The sequence below is a fragment of the Myodes glareolus genome, chromosome 1, assembly GCF_982192425.1.
Source record: "Myodes glareolus chromosome 1, mMyoGla1.1, whole genome shotgun sequence".
Classification (NCBI taxonomy): domain Eukaryota; kingdom Metazoa; phylum Chordata; class Mammalia; order Rodentia; family Cricetidae; genus Myodes; species Myodes glareolus.
The window spans coordinates 69,004,558-69,027,542 of record NC_142026.1 but is presented as its reverse complement, the minus strand read 5'-3'; the positions used below and the strand labels follow the sequence as shown (position 1 = coordinate 69,027,542).

At 45.5% G+C, this 22,985-nt stretch overlaps 1 protein-coding gene across 3 annotated transcripts; it reads right to left on the bottom strand.

Moving 5' to 3' along the window:
• Positions 1-3,399: 3,399 nt before the first annotated feature.
• Zswim9 (zinc finger SWIM-type containing 9) lies at positions 3,400-22,982 on the bottom strand. Of its 3 annotated transcripts, none has more exons than XM_048427769.3 (4): positions 22,826-22,982; positions 21,339-21,622; positions 13,940-14,252; positions 3,400-6,122 (listed from the first exon to the last, which is right to left on the bottom strand). In XM_048427769.3, the coding sequence occupies exons 1-4, from the start codon at positions 22,910-22,912 to the stop codon at positions 4,146-4,148; spliced, it is 2,661 nt and encodes an 886-aa protein (XP_048283726.1). In that variant the 5' UTR covers positions 22,913-22,982; the 3' UTR covers positions 3,400-4,145. The 3 variants fall into 3 exon arrangements, with proteins under 3 accessions (XP_048283726.1, XP_085548043.1, XP_048283727.1); XM_085691917.2 differs by lacking the exon at positions 22,826-22,982 and adding an exon at positions 22,647-22,705; XM_048427770.3 differs by lacking the exon at positions 22,826-22,982 and adding an exon at positions 22,355-22,512.
• Between the last annotated feature and the right edge of the window lie 3 nt (positions 22,983-22,985).

Here is a 22,985-nt window from a genome sequence, read left to right as displayed (position 1 = left end):
TCTACTTCACAGCTTACTCTGCACCAGTAATCCTGGATACAACGGAGAACTAACTAGATTTTTTTTTTCCTTACTGGGAGGGTGGAGTGTTGGTTATAGACTGATAATAACTTCATAGGTCACTGATCAAAAACAGTATGCTAATAGTGAATAGGACACTTTAAGAAGAAATGCAGGTAATGTTAGAATCTTTGTACAAACATTCATTTACTGTTATTATCCCCAAACTGTAACATAAAGGAGCCAGGAAAAGGCTCAGCAGGTGAGAGCATTTGCATTCAACCCGACCACCATGGCTGAATCCCATGGAAACAAGAACCTAGTTTCTAGCAAGTCATCCTCTGTCCTCCATACATATGCAGTGGCACAGCATATATACAAAGTTAATTAGTAAACACATTAATTAAAGCATGCAACATAAAGAGGTTAGCTAACTGAAAACTACGTGCATGGAGCCAAGGATGCAAGCCCAGGCAATATGTTTTCATACTGGTAAATACATGAAAAACTTTCAGATGATGGCGTGTGCATAAGAGGATGAGGCAGAGAAAGCCCAAGCATGGGGTGAGGTGATTTTAGAGACACTACTCAGGGGTGGCCTTCAGTAGGAGATGAGTGTTGCGCTGGCCCAAAGGGACTGACTTTACTCATCAGCTGGGTGCCTGGAGCATAGCCCAGGAGTCGCTGTCCCAGTCCGCTTTGTGCTGCTGTGATAAACACAATGACCAGAAGCAGCTCGGGGAAGGAAGGTTTATTTGACTTACTGGTAACTGATTCTTCATCAAGGGAAGCCCAGTGCAGGAACGCTGCTTACTGGCTTGCTTAGTTACCATTCTTTTCTTGTCTTTGTTTTTCTTTTCTGAGATAAGGTTTCTCTATATAGCTCTGCTGTCCTAGGGCTCAATATGTAGACCAGTCTGGCCTCCAACTCACAGAGATTCACCTGTCTCTGCCTCCCTAGTACTGGAATTAAAGGTGTGCACTACCATGCCTGGCTTAGTTATCTTTCTTAAACAGCTTAGGCCCACTTGCCTAAAGATCGTACCTATAGTGGGCTGAGCCCTTCTACATTAATTAATAACTAAGAAAAACGATTCACAGACATGTCCACAAGGCAACCTGATGGAGGTTATCTTAGTTTGCTTTCTGTTGCCGAAACAAAAATACCATGACCAAAAGCAACTTGGGAAGGAAACGGTTTATTTAGCTTGCATATCCCAGATTTCAGTCCATGGAGAGAAACCAAGACAAGAACTCAAACCAGGAACCTGGAAGCAAGACCTGAAGCAGAAGCCATGGAGGAACACTGCTTACTGGCTTGCTCACTATGGCTTGCTTAGCTTGTTTTCTTATATTCCACAGGACCATCTACCAAGGGGTGGCACCACCCACAGAGGACCGAGCCTTCCCCTATCAATTAGCAACTAAGAAAATGTGTGTGTTTTTCTGTGTCCATGAAGGCCGGAAGAGGGCATCAGATTTCCTAGAGTTATAGATGGTTGTGAGCAACCCCGTCGCAATGGGGATTGTATTTAGGTTCTCTGCAAGGGCAGAGAGTGCTCCTAACCACCAAGCCACTCCCACCTATTTCTAATGTTCTTCCATATCAATGTTGTTCTGTGGACTGTGAGAAACAAGGGTGTAGAGAATCCTCTTGGGTGACCCAAGACACAACAGCAATAAATGCTTATTATTGTATACCTAGGATGTGTTTCGTGGTTAGCACAGCATCAGTGTAGCTATAGACAACTGACAGCAAGTCCAGTCAACATTGTGACTTATGAATGAAAACATAAAGGTCTTCTCGGATCTAAACATGAGCATTTGATACTAGGACTTCAAACAGGTATCTTCTTTGTCCAGGAGAGGCTGTGTGTGTGTGTGTGTGTGTGTGTGTGTGTGTGTGTGTGTGTTTCAACACACAAAGGACAGAACAAAAGAGGAGAAACCTGTCATTGGAAACCCTACATTCAGGTATAGTTAGAGTCTTTGACACCTTGTCTGAACCAGAGTGGTCTTTTACCTTAAAATTCTTTAATGTGTCTTGTGATCCATCAGTAACAGAACCATCATCTTTCTTGAAGTTATTGCTCCTCCCTGACCTGCCAAATCCAACTCTGTGCCTCAACAAGTTTTGCTTTTCATGTCTACATGGAAGCCTGAGCAAAATCTACCTCAAGCTGGGTTTTGTAGCCTACTCTTAAAGGTCCCTTTTAGTTGTGCACACAGAACCCCAATGTCAAGCTACTCTTCATCATTAACATCCTTCACTTCAGAAGCACTACACCAGAACAAATCCTATGACCTGGATCCAGAGTCCAGCAGGAATTGAGATTTCTAGATTATTCTCTCTCTCTCTCTCTCTCTCTCTCTCTCTCTCTCTCTCTCTCTCTCTGTGTGTGTGTGTGTGTGTGTGTGTGTGTGTGTGTGTGTGAATGCAAGCTTGTGGAGGTGAGAGAACAACTTTTGGGAGCCAGTTCTCTCCTTCCAACGTAGGTTCTGGAGGTTGAATTCATATTATCAGGTTTGCAAGGCAACCTTTTTTTAATGTTGTTTCGTTTTGTTTTGTTGAGACAGGGTTTCTCTGTGTAATGGTCCTGGCTGTTCTGGAACTTGCTTTGTAGACTAGACCTCAAACTCATAGAGATCTGCCTGCCTCTGCTTCCCAGGTGCCATCACCACTTGGCAAAGCAACCTTTTTTAAATTTTATTTTATTTTTTAAAAAATTTTAACCTGCTGAGCCATCTCTTTGACATTAGATGTTCTTCATCTCCCAGTTCCCTGCTCCTCCTCAGTATGGGCTTCATCTCCACACCGGCCTAAGGTGATTGGTGGTGAGTAGGCCTAGAATCATCTCACATCTCATCTTGGAACATTTTAAGACTAAGACAGCTGGGCGGTGGTGGTGCACACCTTTCATCCCAGCCCTTGGGAGGCAGAGGCACGTGGATTTCTGGGAGTTCAAGGCCAGCCTGGTCTACAGAGGGAGTCCCAGGACAGATAGGCTAGGTAGGACTGTTACACAGAGAAGAAACCTTGTCAAAAACAAAAAACAAAAACAACCAAACCAAACCAAAAGAGTAAGACAATCTTTCCTAGAAGTCCTGCCTCTGCTTGAGAAGACTCAATGGGCCAAAATTCCATTCTCAAACTAATTACTCAGAGGACTTGGGCATGGTCAAATGTCTGGAAATTGTTATGGTTGTGAAGTGGTTTAGAAGAGGAAGGATGAGGGATGAGACATCAGCTGTCCTAGCAATGGATTAATTGTGAGCCCTTCATCCATCCTAGAAGAAATTCACTGACAGAAAGAACAAAGGCATGCTCTGGGCCATTTCATTTTTTCCTCTGGATCTGTGTCCCTCTCTCCCTCCCAGAAGCCATGAACTCAGCCTGGAGACCAAAATAATGCTGTTTATTTCAATGTCAAAGCACAGCCATTCAGTTAGTTCCCTTCCCTCTGAGGCAGTCTTTAGGTTGTCCCACTAGATCTTCAGAGCCATCTCCTCTGCCCCACCCCGAGAAATGGCCAAGTCCCCAGGTCATACTCTTCTTTTCCTATGCTTTGTTATGTTCCTTTAAAATTTTCTCCTCCCCCTCCACCCTCTCTTCAGTGCTTCACTTCCCCGTCCTCTTACCCTCCCTCCTATCTCTTCTCCCCTTTTCCTTCTGAAGTCTCCCCTTTCTATCTTTTCTCTTCTCCTTCAGTCTTGTTCATTCTCCCTGGCCTCTCCCGTTTCAATCTTGTAGTCCCCAGGGCTCTCAGTTTACTTGTCAGTGTCCCCATACCTTGACTTCTTTATGTGACCTCCACTGAGCTGTCCCCGTCCCAGCTCTGTCCCTTTCTTGTTTTCTGTCTCGGCTGATCCTGTCTACACCTCTCCTCACACATTCTTCTCCAGAGTAATGTCCTTTAAATGTGCCCAGGCCATTAGCACTTCCCACAGGTGTGGCTCCAGGAACTCAGAGACCATAGTCAGCATCCCATAGGATGTAGAAGAAGAGGGCCAAGAGGAGGTCCTTAGATGTCGCAAGTGATTAGAAGGGCTGGGATGGCCCACTGGACATGAGCCCTGTTATCTTTGGGATCAAAGAATATGTTCCTACCCTCCATGTGGAGGGTAGCTGGCAGGGGTGCACAGGGTCAGGGTTCCTGGGATCTCCCCCAGCAATCTCTGAGCAAGTCCATGTGAAACAAGGCTGCCCCTGTGAGAAGACGAGCAGCAAAAAGGTGTCTGCAGGGCAGGCGTCTGGCAGCATGGATCGAGCAGCTGCAGTGTGTCAGGGCCCCATCCAGGAAGAAGTCTGAGGTGCCATCTTTAAGGGCAAAGCCAGTTCCAGTCCAGTGGAAACCTCGGGTTCCATGCTGTCTGGCAAAGGCCAGCTCCTCGGCTACTAGGTCTGTCAGTTCTGGTCCGCAGGCAGCTCGGAACTTGGCTAGCGGCTCGCAGTCCACCCCCTCATCTCTGCAGGGGCGGCAAAGCCTCTTTGGCTCCCCTGGGCCTTCTTCACCTCCGTCTTGTACTATCTCCCCTGCAGCCAGAGACTCGACCCTTGTCACTGACCATTCTGGATTACCCTCCAACACAGTCCGCATAGGGGTGGTGCATGGTACACCATTCCCCATCCCTGAAAGCCTCCCCCCTAGGTCCCCAAATTCCATCTGCTGTCCTTCATTCTTGGAACCCACAGTTCGGGGCCCCACTTCGTCTCCATTTGCTATGCCTGTAGCTCTTGCGTCCTCCAGATGAACAACAACAATATCCTCCAGGCCCCGTCTTCTTTTGACTCGAAACCTCCCACCTCTCTCCTCTGCAATCTCTGATCCTTTCTGCCCCTCACCACCCCACTGAGGTTCCCTCTGATCTCCATTCTCAGGGACCCACTCTAAGAGCTTCTCCACATGGCTGTCCCCCCACTTCCTAATGTCTAGCCCCTTCTCCATGTCAAACTGAGGCCCTTTCCAATCTCGAGGTTTCTGCGGACGTGCTGTCTCCTCTTGCAATTTCATGTCCCTCCAGGGACTTCCTTCAAGACTTTTGGTCTTCTCAGACTCAACCTGGGTACCTCTCTGGTCTGTGGGCCCCAGCACCCTAACACTTCCATCCTCCACCTGGGTTCCCCTCCAGTCTCTGACCTCTGGCCCTCTCAAATGCTCTTTTTCCAGCTGGGCTCCTGTCCCTTCAGGGCCCCTCACCTTCTGATTTTCCAACCAGACTCCTTGACCATCTCTCAACTGTAATCTCTTTCCCTTCTCACTTTCTCGCTCAGATCCTCTCCAGTTGCTGGCCTCTGTACCCCTCACCTTCTCTTTCTCCATCTGTGCCCTATTCCTAGATTCACTCTCCAGCAACACTCTGTCACCATGAGCACCCTCGGAGGCTGCCTCTCCAGTCGCATCAGCCCACTGCATGGCCACTAGGTCGCGAAGGCACTGAGCCACACTGTGTGAGGGGCTGAGGCGGCGAAGAAGTCGCCTTCGATGGCTACGCACTAGAGCACAGGCATCCAGGTCACGGGTTGCTTCGTAGGCACGGAAACGTACCCACATGTCGTGGCGGGGTGCCCAGTTATGCTCAAAGTATCTGATGAAGGCAGTTGGAGCCTGGGAACGTAGCTCAGCCAGCGCCTCGCTGTAAGCTGTATAGGATTTTGAATCTGCTAGGCGGCAGAGGAGTGGCCATAGGTCTGGATCCTCCTGGCTGGCACCGCCCAACTCCTGTGCCTTACTGAAGAGAGTCTCCAGACCCTGAGCTCGACAGATCTGCACGCGCGCACACGGCAACAGCTGGCGAACTGCACGCAGCTGCCCAGCCACCTCAGGTCCAGCTGTGAGGCAGCGCACGCGGCCTTTAACGTCCGGAGCGCTTTGCAGCAGGGAGACCAGCATAAACCTCAGCAGGCTGGGCGTGCCGGGGCGCGCCACGCAGCAGGCGGTCTGGCGCGCACGTCCTGCGCTGTCTACGCACAGCACTGCCATCAAGTCCAGCGCGCCCTGCAGCCCGGGCAGCCGGTCAACCAACAAGATGCGCGGGAAGCGCCGCAGCAGCGCCCTGGTGCGTGATGTCAGGAGGAACACCGTTTCCACCATCGCTTGGTCCTCTACGAACACCAGTTTCACCTGCGGGCACGGGTAGGGAGGCAAGGAAAGAGGTCAGGGCACATTGTGTGTGTGTGTGTGTGCCCCCGTGTCCGCTCATGCGCGTCCTGCCCAGTTCCCAGGGCACATACTTCCTCTGTAGAAATGCAAATCCATTCGGTCATGCATTTGCACAGAATCTTTTGCATTGCAAGACACAGTGTAATAAAATCAAAATCTTGTAAACTAGTAGCTCTCCGGTGTTTGTGATGAGGACACCCCGATCTGATCTGATAATACTAGGATATTTGTGATACTGTTAGACCCGTTATACTCTTTAATTCTTGTTGCTATGCCTGGAAGCCGAGTGTTATTCCTTCCTGCAACCAGGAGCAGTCTATGCAAGGGCCTTAAGACCACTACCGGCAACAGGAGCTTCAAGAGACAAGCAGCTGCCTGAACCCACTCTGCCTGAACTCCAGCGTCTGCTGGAGCTGAGTTTTTAAACTTGCTTGGTCAAGCCTCCCTGGGAGTCCCCATGGCTTTAATTTGAGGGTCACTGGTAAGTAGCAGATAGTGGAGGTAGAGCAAATGGTGGTGATTTGAGGCTCTCTTGTCTACCTCATGGCTTGATTTTTACCTCCCTGCCTCAGTTTCCTCTTTAACCTCTGCTGGTTTCCTCTTGTAGGAACTGTTTATTCCTCCTAGTGAGGGAGCAGCAGTTAAAAACAAAGTTTTCTAGACCAGATTGCTCCACCCCAGGTCCTGCACCCCCTGCTTTCTGGCGAGTGGCTTCTAGCAGCTTGAGTCACCTCCACCTCATCTCTAAAATGGCAAAAGCAAGACCTGTGACTAGAGGAATGAACTGCATTAATGTGTCCTGTATATTGCCTGGTGCAAGCAGCATCATTACTAAGAAGGAGTATGTACTTTCTAAGAGTCCAAGTTCATAATGACCACACTGAGCATCTGTTTACAGACTCCCCCAGCCCCAAGACAGAGTTTCATGAAGCCTAGGTTGGTCTCAAATTATGTAGCTAAGGATGACCTTGATCTTCTGATCCTTCTGCCTACCTTCAAAAATGTGGGATTACAGGCATGTGCCGTTATATTTGTTTTATATTAGGTGCTGAGGGTGAAATCCAGGGAACTCTACCAATTGAGCTATATTTTTTTAGTTACTGGGCCAGTCCTGGGACTCCTTTGGCCAGTTTCTGTAAGAAATAACACACAGCAGTGGAAAAAGAATTTGAATCCAATTTAATCAGAGAACATTCCACAGCCACTCTGCCATAATCCAACCTCATCCTGCAAGACTATTTAAAAAAAAAAACATTGAATCATGCTCAGCCTTCATAAAATATACTAAATAACTTGGGAACAGGCTGAGTAGATGTCTCAATGGGCAGAATGAGCATGAGGACCTGATTCAAATCCACAGCACCCATATAGAAAACTGGACACAGCTGTGAGTATAACCCCAGCACTGGGAAGCAAAGACAGTTACTGAGAACTTGGAGACTGAAAACAGTAATTTTCACTTCAAGGCAATGAGACAGAGAAAGAGGAAGACATGATGCTCTGCTCTAGCTTCTGCATGGACGTGTGCACTCATGTTCAGGCACAAGCAACATGCTTCCACACACATGCAGAGACAAAGACAGATATCTACTAAATAACAGGTTTGGCAGAATTCAAAAGAGAAGAAAGACATTGCTTTCCTAACCCTAAAATCACACATTTAGTACCCCAAAGGAAGATATACATATATGTGTGTGTACACACACACACACACACACACACACACACACATATATCTGTGTAACAGTCCTGGAACTTGCTCTGTAGGCCAGGCTGGCCTTGAACTCACTGATATGCCTGCCTCTGCCTCCCAAGTGCTAGTATTAAAGGTGTGCACCACCACCACCTGGCTACACACACACACACACACACACTTTTTTTTTTCTACCAAGACAGGCTGTAGCCCTGGATGTCCTGCAACTTGCTCTGTAGACCAGGTTGGCCTCAAACTCACAGATCCTCCTCCCTCTACCTTCTGTATGCTTGGATTAAGGGTATGCACCACCATGCCTGGTAAGATTCAATATAGTTTAAGAAAAAAAATACAGTAAGTTTATTAATGACTCAGTTATAATTCTTCTACAATATTTTTACACATTGTTGCTCAATTTTAAAAATTATTTTGTATATTTTTTTCTGCATGTACGGCTTTGAAGCAAGTGTGGCTGGGACCCTTGGAGCCCAGAAGAGGTGTTGGATCCCTGGGAACTAGTTACAGTTATAAGTCTCCAGGTGGGTGCTGGAAATTGAATTGGGTCTTCTGGAAGATCAGGCAGTGCTCTTAACCGCTGACCCATTCCTCCGGCCTTTAGCATTTTAGTGTTATTTTAATTTGCTTAAAGTATGCTTAACTCACATATTTTATTCAGTAGGGCAGACACCTGAAGTTGTTTACATTTCAGTTTAAGTTGTGTCATTTTGTTGTAATAAACCTCTAATTGTGAGTATAAGATGCTTTCTGTGTTCTGTGACTCCTAGTGAATCACTGACACCCATAGTCACCACAAGGTCTCCAACAGCACCAGAGGAGTGATTTGCCCACGTCTTGGCACTAGCAAGTGGTGGGTCTAAGAGACAGGTTCAGGTCTTTAGGAGTGGCAGGGTATGTGTGTGTGTGTGAGAGAGAGATGAATGTGCTGACATTTGATAAAGGTGGTGCTCTATATTGTAAACAAGTTTAGTTTTCTTCCAAACATTTATGGAGCAAATATAATATGCAGAGTACTGCTTTAGGCATAGAAGGGTGTAAATAAGGCACAACACCAAATGTGGGGCAGGCAGCAAACCAAAGAGAAATACATCTTAAGTTGATGATTCTGGGTGAATGAAGTGTTTAGGAACATTAGTCATGTATGAAGCGGCTTCTCTAGTAGACATCCCTCCAAACCATTTGATAACCCCACAAAACATGCCCTGTAATTACCCACTCCCTCTTTCAGAGAGGAAGCTGAGACACAGAGAGGCCAGCTGCTTGTCTGGGTTATCCAGAGAGTAACTGTCAGAGATTTGAGTTCATGTGGCTTGGGCATAAGGCCGAACTCACAGGCTCTGGCTTTGTGCACATTGGTGCTTAAGGAACACTATTTCAGGTGTGTGCAGGTAGTGGGTAGAGGCTAGAAATGCTAATAGAGAGACACAGAACTTATCACTCCCACTCATGCGTCCCTATATGCAAGTCTACCTTTCCCATTCATATGATCAGAGTGGTATCAGTCTCTACTTTGTGCTGAATGGAGGAAAATGAGGGTGTGATAATAGTAGCTAAATAGTTAAGATATAAAAGGCCTCTTACTTTCCAGATTCTCTCTCTCTCTCTGTACCCATTTCACTGTTGTGGAAGAGTGTCATCTACATTATCTAGACAATACATGACAATGCTCTCTTGAGATTTTAGCAGCTACACACACACACACACACACACACACACACACACACACACACACACACTCCTTTGTCTAAGACCTGCACAGGACTGGGCCCAACAAAGTTCCAGCGTGATGGTGGGGAATGACTCAAGAAAACCAGCCCCAGAGGTGTATAGGCTGTTACTAGTTGCTGGAGACAGACTTTTTTTTTTTTTCTCAGTAGTGTGGCTCCTTGTAAACTGCCCAAGTTCTTGCCATGCTCTTAAGTAAACTCACCAGTTTTCCAAGCTAGCCTTAGGTGGAACTGCTTCTTGGGTATGTTGCTGATGCCCTATCGTGGGTGAATACAGACATTTGTTCATCTCCTGAAGCAAAGTTCACACATTCTCTCTCTCTCTCTCTCTCTCTCTCTCTCTCTCTCTCTCCCTCCCTCCCTCCCTCCCTCCCTCTCTCTCTCTCTCTCTCTCTCTCTCTCTCTCTCTCTCTCTCTCTCACACACACACACACACACACACCACACTTAATCCTCACCTGATAACCATATCAGGTGTCTGATATGGTTATAAAATAGTGTCTATCATCATCGTCGTTGTCATCATCAATCCACATTTACAGATGAACAAACTGGAGCTCCAAGAACCTAAATTATGTTCATAATGCATTCACTGTCCCACAGCTTGTAAACAGCACAGTCATAGTGTATAGGAAGCTTCTAGAACATATCAATAGCAATAAATCACATTGCTAGCTTTGACTATATTCCCTCAAAATGGCTGATGTGATATAAACATTGTCAAAACTTGGGGAAGGCTGTCTTTGTTCTTTGCATACTGTACTGGTTATTTTTCTCATCACTGTGACCACATACCTGCTAAGAAACAACTGAGGTGAGGAAGATTTTATTTTGGCTTACAGTTTGAAGGACTACAGTCCTTCATGGCAGGAGTGGGGGTGTGGAGGAGTGTGAAGTGGCTGATCACCTGTGACTGCAGCTAGGAAGCAGAGCTCCAACGAGAAGTTGGACCAAGCTATAAAGATTGAAGATGCTCCCTCAGTGTCCCATTTCCTTCAGCAATGCTCCATCTCTTTAAGGCTCTACAGCATCCCCAAACTGTGTCACATACCAGAGATCATGTGTTCAAGCACATGAGCCTATAGGGGGTATTTTGCATTCAAACCATGACAAGTGACTGCAGTTTTCTCTATCCTGGGCACTGAGCATTTGTACTTTATGTGCTTTGCAGGTGAGCAGCATCATGCCTTGCTATGGTCAATGACATACAAAGAAAAGGGCCAGGTGCTGAGCTTACACCTTTCAGTACTAGCAGTGTCCCACAATGGAATATGTGTTACAAGACTTGTGCTCCTTGGAGCCTTCTGAGAGGTCTTTAGTTCATTGGGGTACATATCTGGAAGCCTGTGACCCCATCTGTCCTTGCAGCTTCTCCGCTTCCTGTCTTGCCAGGGTCTGGAGAAGCTTGCTCTGCCACATGCTCCCCACATGATGTACCACAATGCCAGGGGCCCAAAGCAATATGGCTGCTGATTCTTGACCTGAACTTCTAGAGCTATGAACTAAATGAATCTCTTTACTTTGTTCATGGCCTTGGACATTTGAGTATAGTGATGTAAAGTCAATGCACCTTTACTTAGAAAACTGCTGCAAAGTGAAAGGAATAGAAGAACACTGTTATCTAGTCTTGGGATGACTATAGAGAACTAAGAATACTGATATGCTTTATAATATACAACTCTTTTAAAAGAACTTGTAAGTGAAAGAAACCGAGGAAAACTATGCAAGGGGATGGACTGAGCACCCCACTTTCTCCTCAACCTCTTAAGTGAAAAGATGCCAGGTGCAAAACTTACCTTAGAAACTGGAAATCAGGTGAGGAAATGGGTTGTCATCCCACCCACAAGAACTATGAACCCTAAATGAGCAGATGGGAAGTACTAGAAACCAGTAGTGGAATCCCCCATCAGGACAAGGCAACACAGGGCATTCCTATAACACCAGGTGAGACTGCTGGAAACCCTGGGTTTCTTTTCTCCCTCTAGGTTGTCACTCTCCCAAGTGACTGGAGGTTTATTCTGTAAATAGGGTAAGTGGAAAAGGTTGCTGGCCCTGGGGACAGCAGGCCCACCTGAGAATGAAGGAGGGAGATTCCAAGCTCCATGCAGGGTTGGCATGCATCATGCTGACTGCCAGCTCCAGTCTCTTCCCCACATGGTTGCTAGACTCTGGTAGCCTGGCCTTCACCACCAATCAGAAGGTGGGAAGACTTTTCTCAGGGGACCTGATCAAGCCCCAGAGAAAGAAGGAAAGATGTTGGTATTTGGTATTCTTTATCATGCAAGGCAAGACAACTATTTGTGTGCTAGGCATGGTAGCATACTACTGCATTCCCAGCAGGAGTTCAAGGTCATCCTTAGATACACAGCCAGTTCCAGGCCAGCCTGGGCTACCATAAGCCCTTGCCTCAAACAAAGAAACAACCAGAAAAAAAGGATGCAAATGATGTGTACAATAGACAGCATTATTCAGTGAAGTGTGTATGCACATGCACACATATGCAGGGAGGGTGAGGACTAAGGTTAATGGAGTTAACTCATATGTCAATTAAGGGACATGGAGATCATACTAAGTAAGTCAGACTGAAACAAAACAATATTGCATTTTCCCTCAGATGTACAATCAGAAGATATACATAATGAAAATCAAGGAAAGTTATTAGAAGAGAATGAGGAGTATAACAGGATGGGAAGGGGAGAGGCTGATGGGGGGTTGGTGACTAAGGTCCAAGTATATAAAACACTTAAACTGGTATTTTCATGAACTCATAGCTTTGTTACTGAATATGTGTTAATAAGTATATATATATATATAATACAGAAATGCAAACTTACCTGTGCATGTACAGCTCTACACTACCTGATGCAAAAGTCATACTAGTGATGATGTCTATTTAAATTCAATTACTTAAAAACTCCAGTTCTGGGCTGGGGAAATGGAGGAGTTGGTAAAGTGCCTACCACTAAGTACAGGATCCCAAGTTCAGATGCCTAGAACACACATTTTAAAAAATCAGCAGGGGGTGGGGCTTAGGGAAAGCAGAGACAAGTAGATCCCTGAAGCTCATTGGCCAGATAGCCAGCCTAGTCAAATTAATGAGCTTCAGGTTCAGCGAGAGTCTCTGCTTCAAAAAACAGAGGTGGAGGTACCACGGAGGTGGTTCAGCAGGTCAGAGTGCTTACAACCAAGCCTGGGCACCATATTTGATCCCCAGGACCTATATGGTAGAAGGGAAAAACTGATTCTGGCAAATTGTCCTTTGACCTCTCTCTGCATGCAAGCTGTGGCATGGGTACACCTGCATATCCATCCCCACAAAAAAATAAATGTAATACATTTTTAAAATGTTGGAAAGTAATCAAGGTTAACCTCAGACATGTGTTCCCCACAATCAACAACAATAAAAAAAATGAAACAAACAAATAGAAACCAACCAACTAAAAACTCAGCTCCTCCTTCATGTTAGTAGTTTTAAATGATCAAGCACATATGAGGGCAATGGCTACTATACTGGATAGCAGAAATATAATTACTAACAGTATAGAAAGTTGGGACTGGAGATGCAGTCCGAAGGTAGAGTACTTGTCTAGAATCCCCCAGTGAGGGTTTGGGGCATGACTCAATGGTAGAGCACTTGACTAGAATTCCCCAGTGAGGGGCGGGGGGTATTGTTCAGTGGTAGAGAACTTGCCCAACATGTAATAGGCCTTGAGTTCTATCCCCAGGAGCACAAAAAGAAATAGAATCAACAGTATCTTACAATTTTTCTGCACACTCCCAGCTTGTTTTACAATACTTTCACTCTACTGCATTATATATCACAGCTTCCTGGGTGGTGAATCCTTGGGAACATTCATTAAACAGTGGACTTATTTATGCATTTTCTGTTTGCATAGTTCATGTTGAAAAAATTTAGATTGTCCCTTCCCTCACCTGTCTCCTCTTTTTCCTAGTATGCAACTGACTTCCTATCTGGGAGTTTTTGTTTTTGTCAATAGAACTTTTATAAGGCAGCCAACAGCCATATATGCTTACTTAAGTTTCAATCAATTAAAATGAACTCAGACTCTTATGGTACGGGTTGCATTTCAAGTGTTCACTGGCTATGCATGTCTAGGGCTCCCATATAATGCAACACAGAATCAGAGAGTCTGCACTGGGTGGAGAGAGTCGTTGGGCAGCTTGCACTACTGGGTGTTCTGTGGCTGCACCTTAAGCACTCTAAGTGCTTACTGAATAAACGGATGAAGGAATGATGTGTGGCAAGAGAATGAGTAAATGACCCATGAAATCTGTCAGTGTGGTTTTCCCTCCCAATGCTGCCTCCTGTGCGACCCTACCTTGGCCTCCGGATCTGTTCGGAACAGCCCCTCAAGCACTTGCAAGGCATCCAGGACCCCATGGTCTGGGCCCTTGCAGTGGGACAGCAGGCGGCGCACATCAGCAGGGGCCACAAACTGCTTGGAGATCTGGTTGGTGATGCGGACAGGCAGGCAGGCATTGGCCAGCAGGTGGCCCGGGCGGAAGTGGTAGGCGAACTCGCGTGGGCAGGCGGGGTGCGAGTGGGTCAGCTGACACTCAGACACCACAAGTCGATCTCGCAAAGGGCTCAGCTTGACAGTGATGAAGGCTGGGCAGCTGGGCTGGGGAGGCCTGCAGAGGGAACCACCAGCGCCTCTGTCACAACCCTCTGTGCATTCTCAGTTCTGTTTGTTTTTTTTCTCCCCCTCCCTCCCACCTCTCTCCTCCTCTCATTAAGTTTCAAGGATAGAGAAGAGTGGACAGCCTTAAGAATACATCAGCTGGGTGAATTTGTAGAAATCTCTGTGTTTCGTTTTCTCTGTCTGGTAATAGGATCCTTGTGTGGCTGAAAAAGAATTGGCATGCTTAAAATCCCCAAAAGACTGAACTAGCATATACAACATAGTAAGCACTACACACTGGTAAAAAGTTTTACATCTCCACACCCAGCTCTGTCTAGTGACTGACCACATACCTTATTATATGACCACCAGAAAATCTTAGCAATAAAATACTCAGGGGCTGGTGAGAGATGACTCAGTGGGTAAAGACACTTGCCACCAGGCCTGATGACCTGAGTTGGATTCTCAGAATCCACATGGTGGAAGGAGAGAACAGATTCCTGCAAATTGTTCTCTGACTGCTATGCATATGAGCACACACATGTATGCAAGGCACACATGTAATAAGTAAAGAAATATAGTATCATAGAAAAACACTTCAGATTGCCTTGTATCTGCTTCTGGTTTCACAATACCATCTCCAGAGGAGGCCTAATGAATTCTCCCTTCCCTTTGTACTCAGAGGCAATCACTACCTGCAATTATGTCTTTTGCCTTGCCATGTTTTCAAAACCACAAGCAATGAATTGTATAGTTCTGCTTTCAAACCTTGTATATCCAGTTTCTTTACACTTGCTAGAGGTAGGAATGTCACCTGAGTCCAGGAATTCCAGACTAGACTGGGCAGTGCAGCCAGAACTCTTCTTAAACAAGCCAACAAATGAAAAAAAAGGAAACTTCAATAACTGAGAGACTGACAACAGTTCCCATCATGCAGTACCTGTCATAGATGTCACAAGAACCCGGGCAGTACCTACCTATGGAATCCTATATCTTAAGATCCTAATCAACATGACTGCCTACATCTAGGCAACAAAAGATACTGATTGACATGTACACAACAGGACTATGTATATCAGCCAGAACCTGAAACCCAAATCAACATCGATGGGTCAAGGAAATAGGCTTCGATATATATTTAAAAAGTAACACCAAACAACACTGAGAACCAACTAACCATTACCATCTCCAATGTGGATGTACCTCAACAAAGTCAGGAATAGAAGAGCAACCCATTGTGGGATTCCCATCTGTGTTAAATACAACCGCAGACTAAGTTCACCTCTACTGCTAGGCTTGAAAGTAGTGGCCTTTTTAGAGACCTGGTCCAGTTCTAGAATTTTTACACACACATTTTATTTTGGCAAAGTCATCATGTTGAACATGCACAGTGCATATATTTTTCTATATGTGTGTTGTACTCTGGAAAGAAACCTTTTGTTTTGTGAGAAGACTAGTACCCCATCAGAAGTGTCCACATCCTAGTTATCAGAACTATATATGTCACCTAACGTTCAAGAGACTTTCAGATGTGATTAAGTATCTTGAAATGAGACAATTCTGGACTGTAGTAGTGGTGAGGAGACTGATATCATCATCAGGATCTTTATGAGGGAGAGAAGAAAGTAGAAGATTCAGAGAAAGGATCAAAGCTCCAAAAGATGAAAGAGTAGAGGATTCTTGTTCCCGCACTTCCAGAAGCACAGCCCAGGAAGATCAGGAATTCAAGGTCAACCTCAGCTGCACAGCAAGCTCAAAGCTAGCCTGGTCTACATGAGACCCTGTCTCAAAAAGAAAAAAAAATAAGCCACCATATTTATGGTAGTTGGTTACAAAACAGGAGACAAGAAGACAAAGGCAATGGGCACCTTCTGTGCTTCCTTTGAAGACTATTATAGATCTTCCCAGGCTTTCCAAATGCTGACTAATGTTCCATTTCATGACCCTGACAACTATTAAGAGATTCCAGTCATTCAAATAGATACTCTCTTAGATACCTCATTGTATGAGTGGTTCTCGAACTGCAGAGCAAATCCCTTTGCATGGAATTAATTTCGGGAGCTATAATTTGTATTGTAAAGAATGAATGAGAATAGGAATTACAAATTAGTATTTGGGTTTGATCCCAGGATCTTAAAAAAATTAGTATGTTCATAATAATAGTATGTAAATTGACATCTTCCTGAAAAGGGGTTCAGCAGTATTTCTTTATGGAGTAGTGTGATATCAGAACTTCTTTTCCCCCAGCAGGGTTTTACCTATAGAACAGTGGTTGGCAAACATTTTCTGCCAAGGGTCAGATAGTAGATATTTTTCAAACAGATACATGCAATACACACACACACACACACACACACACACACACACACACACACACGCACACACACACACACACATATATAATACACAATCAACAGAATGGTTGTGTTTCAATAAAACTTCATGTGTTCCAGGCTGGAAGAAGCCCAAAAGCTTCTTAGTTTTATGATCCCTGTAACATATACAGCCTGCTAAGTAGTAGGGAAGTCATAGTTCCTTGGTAGTCTAGTAAACGTCAGTAGTGGATCCCACAGTATGGTCTTCCATTGTCTCCAAATCGCTCCTGAGACAGGTGTTTGGCCTCAGGATTAACAGCATAATGAAAGTTCCTTTGATACACCTCTTTTCTCTATACGCACACTGAAGAACCCAGTCAAAAAGAAAAAAAAATCTAAATGATTTGAGACTTTTCCCTTTTAAAATAATAAAATCTAAAGTTAGAAAAGTAATCTATTTTAGTGTTTGAGACATAGTCATGCTGTGCAACCTACGCTGGCCTTGAACTCACAATCTCCCTGATTCAGTGCTGGAACCAGAAAATTCATATATATACATATATATATATATATATATATATATATATTAAATAAACCAAACATATAGGCTCCACAGTGGTATCAGGTAGAAGCTACATGCAGCCACATTTGATCTACGAAAAATGGTCCATTCTTGAGATCTACCTGTCTATTTTCTAAGGAGAGGTCACTGCCATCTGTTGGAATCTGGCCTGATCCCTTTGAGCCTGGGTGGTTTCTGCTCCTAGATCAAGTCTCCATTCAGGGATGCCACTTCCTCTGTGAAGGCATTCATATTGACAGAAAACACATGTCCTCTGTGGGGTCCTGGCATCTCACATGAGAAAGTATGGATGCCTAAATGTGCATATAATGCCAGTACCTCTCAATGCAAATGTAGATAGAAATTACCCATTTTATCCATCACTAGAGTATTATCTGGCCCCCAAGGAAGCTCAGCAAATATATATAGTGGTTCACCCATGCCTCCTGGTTCTACCTGCAGATCTCCCAATCTTAGATCAAAGTTAGTTGGAAAAAGAAAATCCCCAAACCATCTGTACTGCATATATATATATATATACTTTCCTTGTTATGTTCCCCCAGCAGCAAACACAATTAAGCAATGCATACAGTAGGTATTACAGTCATGTATAGGTACTTAAATTTCACAGGAGATATGCATAGTTTATATGAAAATGCTACACAATTTGAGCACCTGTGGACTCTGCTGTTTGGGGATCAATTCACAGATATCAAAGCCAACTGTACACTGAGTGAATCACTGAATTCCACCTAACTGCCAGGTACATTCAGCCACCCTTTTCATCTCATCAAAACCACTAATCACTATACCCTGCTTGTTATGTTTTCAAAACATCTCTGGACCATCCATGGTTTTGTTTTGTTTTTCCATCTCTACAGTCACCAACCTAATATTCTTTCCACTTTCATAAAAACATTTTTTTTCTCATTCTAAAGTAAATGGTGTTCTCTTCTTGTTCATATTTAAATAAAAATTGTGTCAGGGCAGGTGTGCAGCTTAGGATAACATGTAGGAGTCATTTCTTTCCTTCTACTATCTGGATCCCTGGGATCAAACTTAGGTGGTCAGATTTGGAAGCAAGCACCTTTACTCACTGAGCCATTTCATTAGCCCAACATAACCATTCTTCATCTTGTAGATTTTAAAGACTTTGTGCTTTTAAAGGCTGGGATATGTTGGGAAGGGTTAAGGAATACGGTCCTACAGGAAAAGTGTTAGGGGAAATGACACTGGTGCTGGAGAGCAGGAGGTATTTGGAGGGCAACTTAAGGCCACTGGATCTCTGGAAAGTGTGATTCTCAAATACTCCCCAGATACTCAACCTCCTCCTTTGCCTCTCAACCCTGTCCTCCAGACCACAGCCCATATGTGAGGTGTGATTCCCCTCTGTATGCTGAAAATATTACCATTGGTTAATAAAGAAGGTGCTTTGGGCCTGTGGCCGGGTAGAATAGAGATAGGTGGGGAAAACTAAACTGAATGCTGGGAGAAAGAAGGCAGAGTCAGAGAGACACCATGTAGCTGCCCAAGGAGAAAAATGTCTGCAGAAATAATAGGAATTGGTTAATTTAAGATGTAAGAGCTAGTTAGAAATATGCTTAAGCTATTGGCCAAATAGTATTGCAATTAATATAGTTTCTGTGTCAATATTTCGGGTCTAGCCAGCCAGGAAACGAATGAGCAGCCTCTGTCTACACACATGAATGAGACTTTCCTAAATCAGTACTGACTCTGTTTACAGTGTTTCAGAACTTCTCAGTATCACAGGGATGAAGTCTCAGTCCCTGGACTCAGCCCTGCCAAGTCCTGATTTTGACACCACCCTTGTTAGGGACTTAAAGCAATGGTCCCAGGATTGTGGTAATCAAGAGGGCCTGCTCTGAGCAACTGGACAGGTTCAAGAGCTCAGCAATGATGAGTTCAAATCAGTGTCCCCAAACTAGTCAATGACCCCCGCATTACAGAGCTCTCTACCCAGGAACAAATCTTTCTGTCCACTAGGTCATCAAGCTCAAATCAAGGCAATATTCTGTCTCCATAGCCATCCAACCCCTGTCCAATGGCTCTTCCTGGCATTTGTAGAATGTCTGAGACAGTAACTACAGATAGTATACACCATATGTTAAAAAAACTGTACTTGGCCAAGTGTATAAACTTTCCAAGGACCTTTTTACTGGGCATCTCTTCTAGAAACCCTTCTAGAACCTCTCCTAAGATTCCAAATACAAGATGGCTCAGTGGGTAAGGGTGCTTGCTGTCAAGCCAAGCCTAAGGGATCCTTGGTACCCACATGGAGTTATGAGAGAACTAACTCCCTCGAGTTGTTCTCTGGCCTCTGCACCTAGACTGTGGCATGCTTCCCCCTTTTCCACAAAATAAATACATGTAAAAAAAAGATTTTAAGTAGAGTGGACCACTTTTCATTTCCTTTTATCCACCTCTCATCTCTACCCTCAATTTGATGCTTGCTACTCTATGTGGCTATTTGAAATTTCGCTCTTCCTTTCTTTTCGTGTTGCGTTTTTTCTTTCCTCCCTTCCATTCCTTTGTCTCCTTTATTAGGTTCTGAGTTGTTCAAGAGGTGAGATAGTCAACTCTGGTCTGAAAACACCCAGAAAGAGCACAGACACACAAGAAGTCCTTAGTAAATGATTGCTAAATGCTGAATTTGGTTCTGCTAGTAAAAGCAGAGACTGGGTTAGCCCTGTCCTTTATGAAAGTGCTCCCTCTCTAGACAGTTGTGTGAGGACATGAGCTTGATGCTGCTCTGGCATTAGACCTTTGAATCTCTGCTTCTAGAATAAGGAACAGACTAGAGCATACCTCCACAACAAATGTTCTTACCTTGGGTAAGAACAGCTATGGAGTGTTACTCTGTGTGGAATGTCCACCCAAACAATTAGCAGATATTAATTCATTTATTCGAAACCTATGTCACAGATACTTCTGTGTTCCTTATTTTCTAAACGAGTAAGCAGAGGCCCAGTAGGGTGGAGTTATTTCCTCCATGACTATAGTTATAGGTAGACACCAGTCCCACGTTTATGCCCCTACTTTGGTAACAACTGTCACTTAACTGGTTGCCCTGGGTGCCAAGTATGGGGCAAATGCCTTCTTATTCATACTCATATATCCTCACAATGGTCCTGTGAAGCAGATATCCATGTGACAGCCCCATTCCAGGGATGTGAAAATTGAGATTTGGAGGTGTGAAATTTATCACTTAATGGTACCTCACTCTAATAAGCAGTTGGAGTCTAATAGAGTTGGAGTCTATGCCCAAACGCATAGCCTGTATTCTTAAGGTCTTACACACACACACACACACGAGCTGGCATCTGGCAGCCAGCCCAAAGGAACTGCCTATGTTCTTAAGCACTCTGCTATTATCCATGGCCTCAAACTATCAGTCTCAATCTTTCTATCTCCCCTCCCCCACTCACACACCCAAGACAGGCAGGAGAAAGCAGAGGCAACTCTTGAGTATGAGGCAGTAAAGAGACGTAGAACAGGGACAAACAGGAACTCTCAAGGCCTATCTCAGCAGCTGATCATTTTCTATCCAGAAGCATGGTTTTGTCTTGTCCTACATTCGATGAAGACTGGAGACATACCAATGAGAACATCCCCAGCCCTGAGAGGCTTTCTTGGACTGTCAACCAATTGCCAGCACCTACCTGCATGCATATTCTGCTAACATCAATCCTCCTGGCCCGTCAAAAAGTTATAGATGGGCAGATTTTAGTCTGAAATGACCCCAGCGCCCAGCACAGGACCTGGCTCTACAATGAATACAGATATCTGCCTGTCTTGTGGCTTTCCTTGTAGTTCAGACTCCCAGGTTGTTTTTCATAGGCGTGCAAAACCTGGGTAGTGCAAACCCTGGCCCTCTTACTTCTCTGGCTGGTTCTGGTATTTGGGGAATCAATTTTCCCATTTCATTTTAGCTTGTTTCATTGTGTCTTTCACTCTCATGGCCTCTACTAAACCCTGTATATCAAGCCTGGGTTATTTTGTAGTGAGCATGCTTGTCCCCTGGCTCAGTTTCTGTCCTTGTCTCAGAAAGTGTCCTTCCTTGATCTGTTCTGCTTGGCCTCTCTGTACTTGGCAAAGCCAGTGGCTTCTTTCCCTGATACTGAATCTGTGGGTAGGAAGCTCTGTCTGGCTCACCCCTGGTTCCCCTCCCCCTGCAGGGTCACAGCTCAGGCTCACGCACCACGCTGTGGACTGGTTGGGCATGCGCACATCCTTGCACACCAGCAGCACGTAGCTGTACTTGAGCACGTGGATGAGCCTGTAGAGTGGGGGCGCGCTGGCCCAGGGGCTGCGTGCCACATGTGTGGAGCTCTTCACCGAGAAGACCACCAGCCGCTGCTGGCACCACTTGTCGAAGAAGCGGCTGAATTCAGCCCATGAGAAGAAGGTTCGATCCAACAATTCCTGTTCCTCTTTCTGCACTGCTGTGCCTGGTGGGGGTTCTGTCAGCTCCATCCTGGGGCCCTGAGTGGAAGTGGGAAGAACTGGACATCAGACCCATCCCCACCTGGGTTACCCCACTTCCCCCTATTCAGACTGTCTAACCAGCTCCTGATGCCTCATATATTATCTCTGGGCCGATCAAAGTGGTTTTACTGTTTGGTTTCCAGAAAGGAATCTCCATCCCATTTACCTTCCTTAGGTCTAGTTGGCACTTAATTTCTATTCTAGTCCCAGTTGCCTTAAATGTGACCTCTAGGTACAAGGGAATCGGGTCTTCTAAATATTTGCCCTCAGCTCAGCTGTGGACATCTTTGCAGATGTATTCCTATTCTGGCTAAGATTTCTCCTTCTCCCAGAAGTGTCTCCTGCCCCTGGTGATAATTTCTAGTGGTCCCATTCATCTGGAACTTATTTTTCCCACAAGTCTACATTTGACTGTAATTCATATCTACATTCATATCTACCTTCATAGCTAGGCATGTATTTCAAACCCCAGCTATATTCTTTATACACCCTGGCTCCCTCTTCCCCTAGATTTATCAGATATGCATCTGTTACCCCTAAGATATGACCGCCTTAAATTGCTACATTGATCTGTGGCTTGTGCTTCCCAGGGATGCTCTTATTTTCAGATGTCCTTTCCAAGTCCAGTCATGGGCCATTAGCCTACTGGGGTGTGGCCCACATGTGGCCAATTGAACTCAGAAGTGTCACCAACAGTCATCTGTGGTTCATACTCCTCCTAAGACTTACTCTCCTCCTGGGTTAAGTTGCAGCCTTCTCTTCCCAGCAATAACTACTATTCTCAATGTCTTTGTTCTGGACTTGGCCCCTTGTCCTCAGATGGGCTTCTTCACCCCTGATACTCCCCCCACGTCCAGCTGAGCCTTCTCTCCCTCGCGCAGCCCCTTCTTGTTGGTTCCCAGCTCCCCAGATCTTCCCAGCCCGTCTCACCACCGCCCCTCCCGGCCTGACCATCCTACACAGCGGCGCTTCTCCTCTCCCCAAGCTGTGCACCCTTCCCGCCCCCTCCCCCTCAACTCACCTACCCAACCCGGAGCAGCGTCCACCTCCCACAATGCCCCGCGCCCAAGCCCGGCCCGGCCCTTGCTCCCGGGATGCCCCGCGCGGTCTCCCGCCTTTCTTCCCGCAGTGTCTGGCAAATAGCTTTCAGCAACCCTTTTCCTATCCCCGCCTGTCACCCTTACGACCTCGCAGCCTCACCGGTTCGTCCACGGGGAGGACAGGCTCCGGGCCGCTTCCCAGCATGCTGTGCGGGACAGCGCCCCTCCCCTCCCCACTCTGTCCCATTTCTAGGCTGCCTCATGCTCCGGAGACTACAACTCCCAGCAGTCTTCCGGCGATAATGGCGGCGCGTGAGGCT

Bases quoted from the DNA above. Each gene is read 5' to 3' on its own strand.
- Zswim9 (XM_048427769.3), bottom strand. From the start codon at position 22,912: ATGGGACAGAGTGGGGAGGGGAGGGGCGCTGTCCCGCACAGCATGCTG. The intron at 21,623-22,825 runs GTGAGGCTGCGA...ACTTCCACTCAG, and splicing joins TCCTCCCCGTGGACGAACCG to GGCCCCAGGATGGAGCTGAC. The intron at 6,123-13,939 runs GTAGGGTCGCAC...CCGTGCCCGCAG, and splicing joins GAACAGATCCGGAGGCCAAG to GTGAAACTGGTGTTCGTAGA.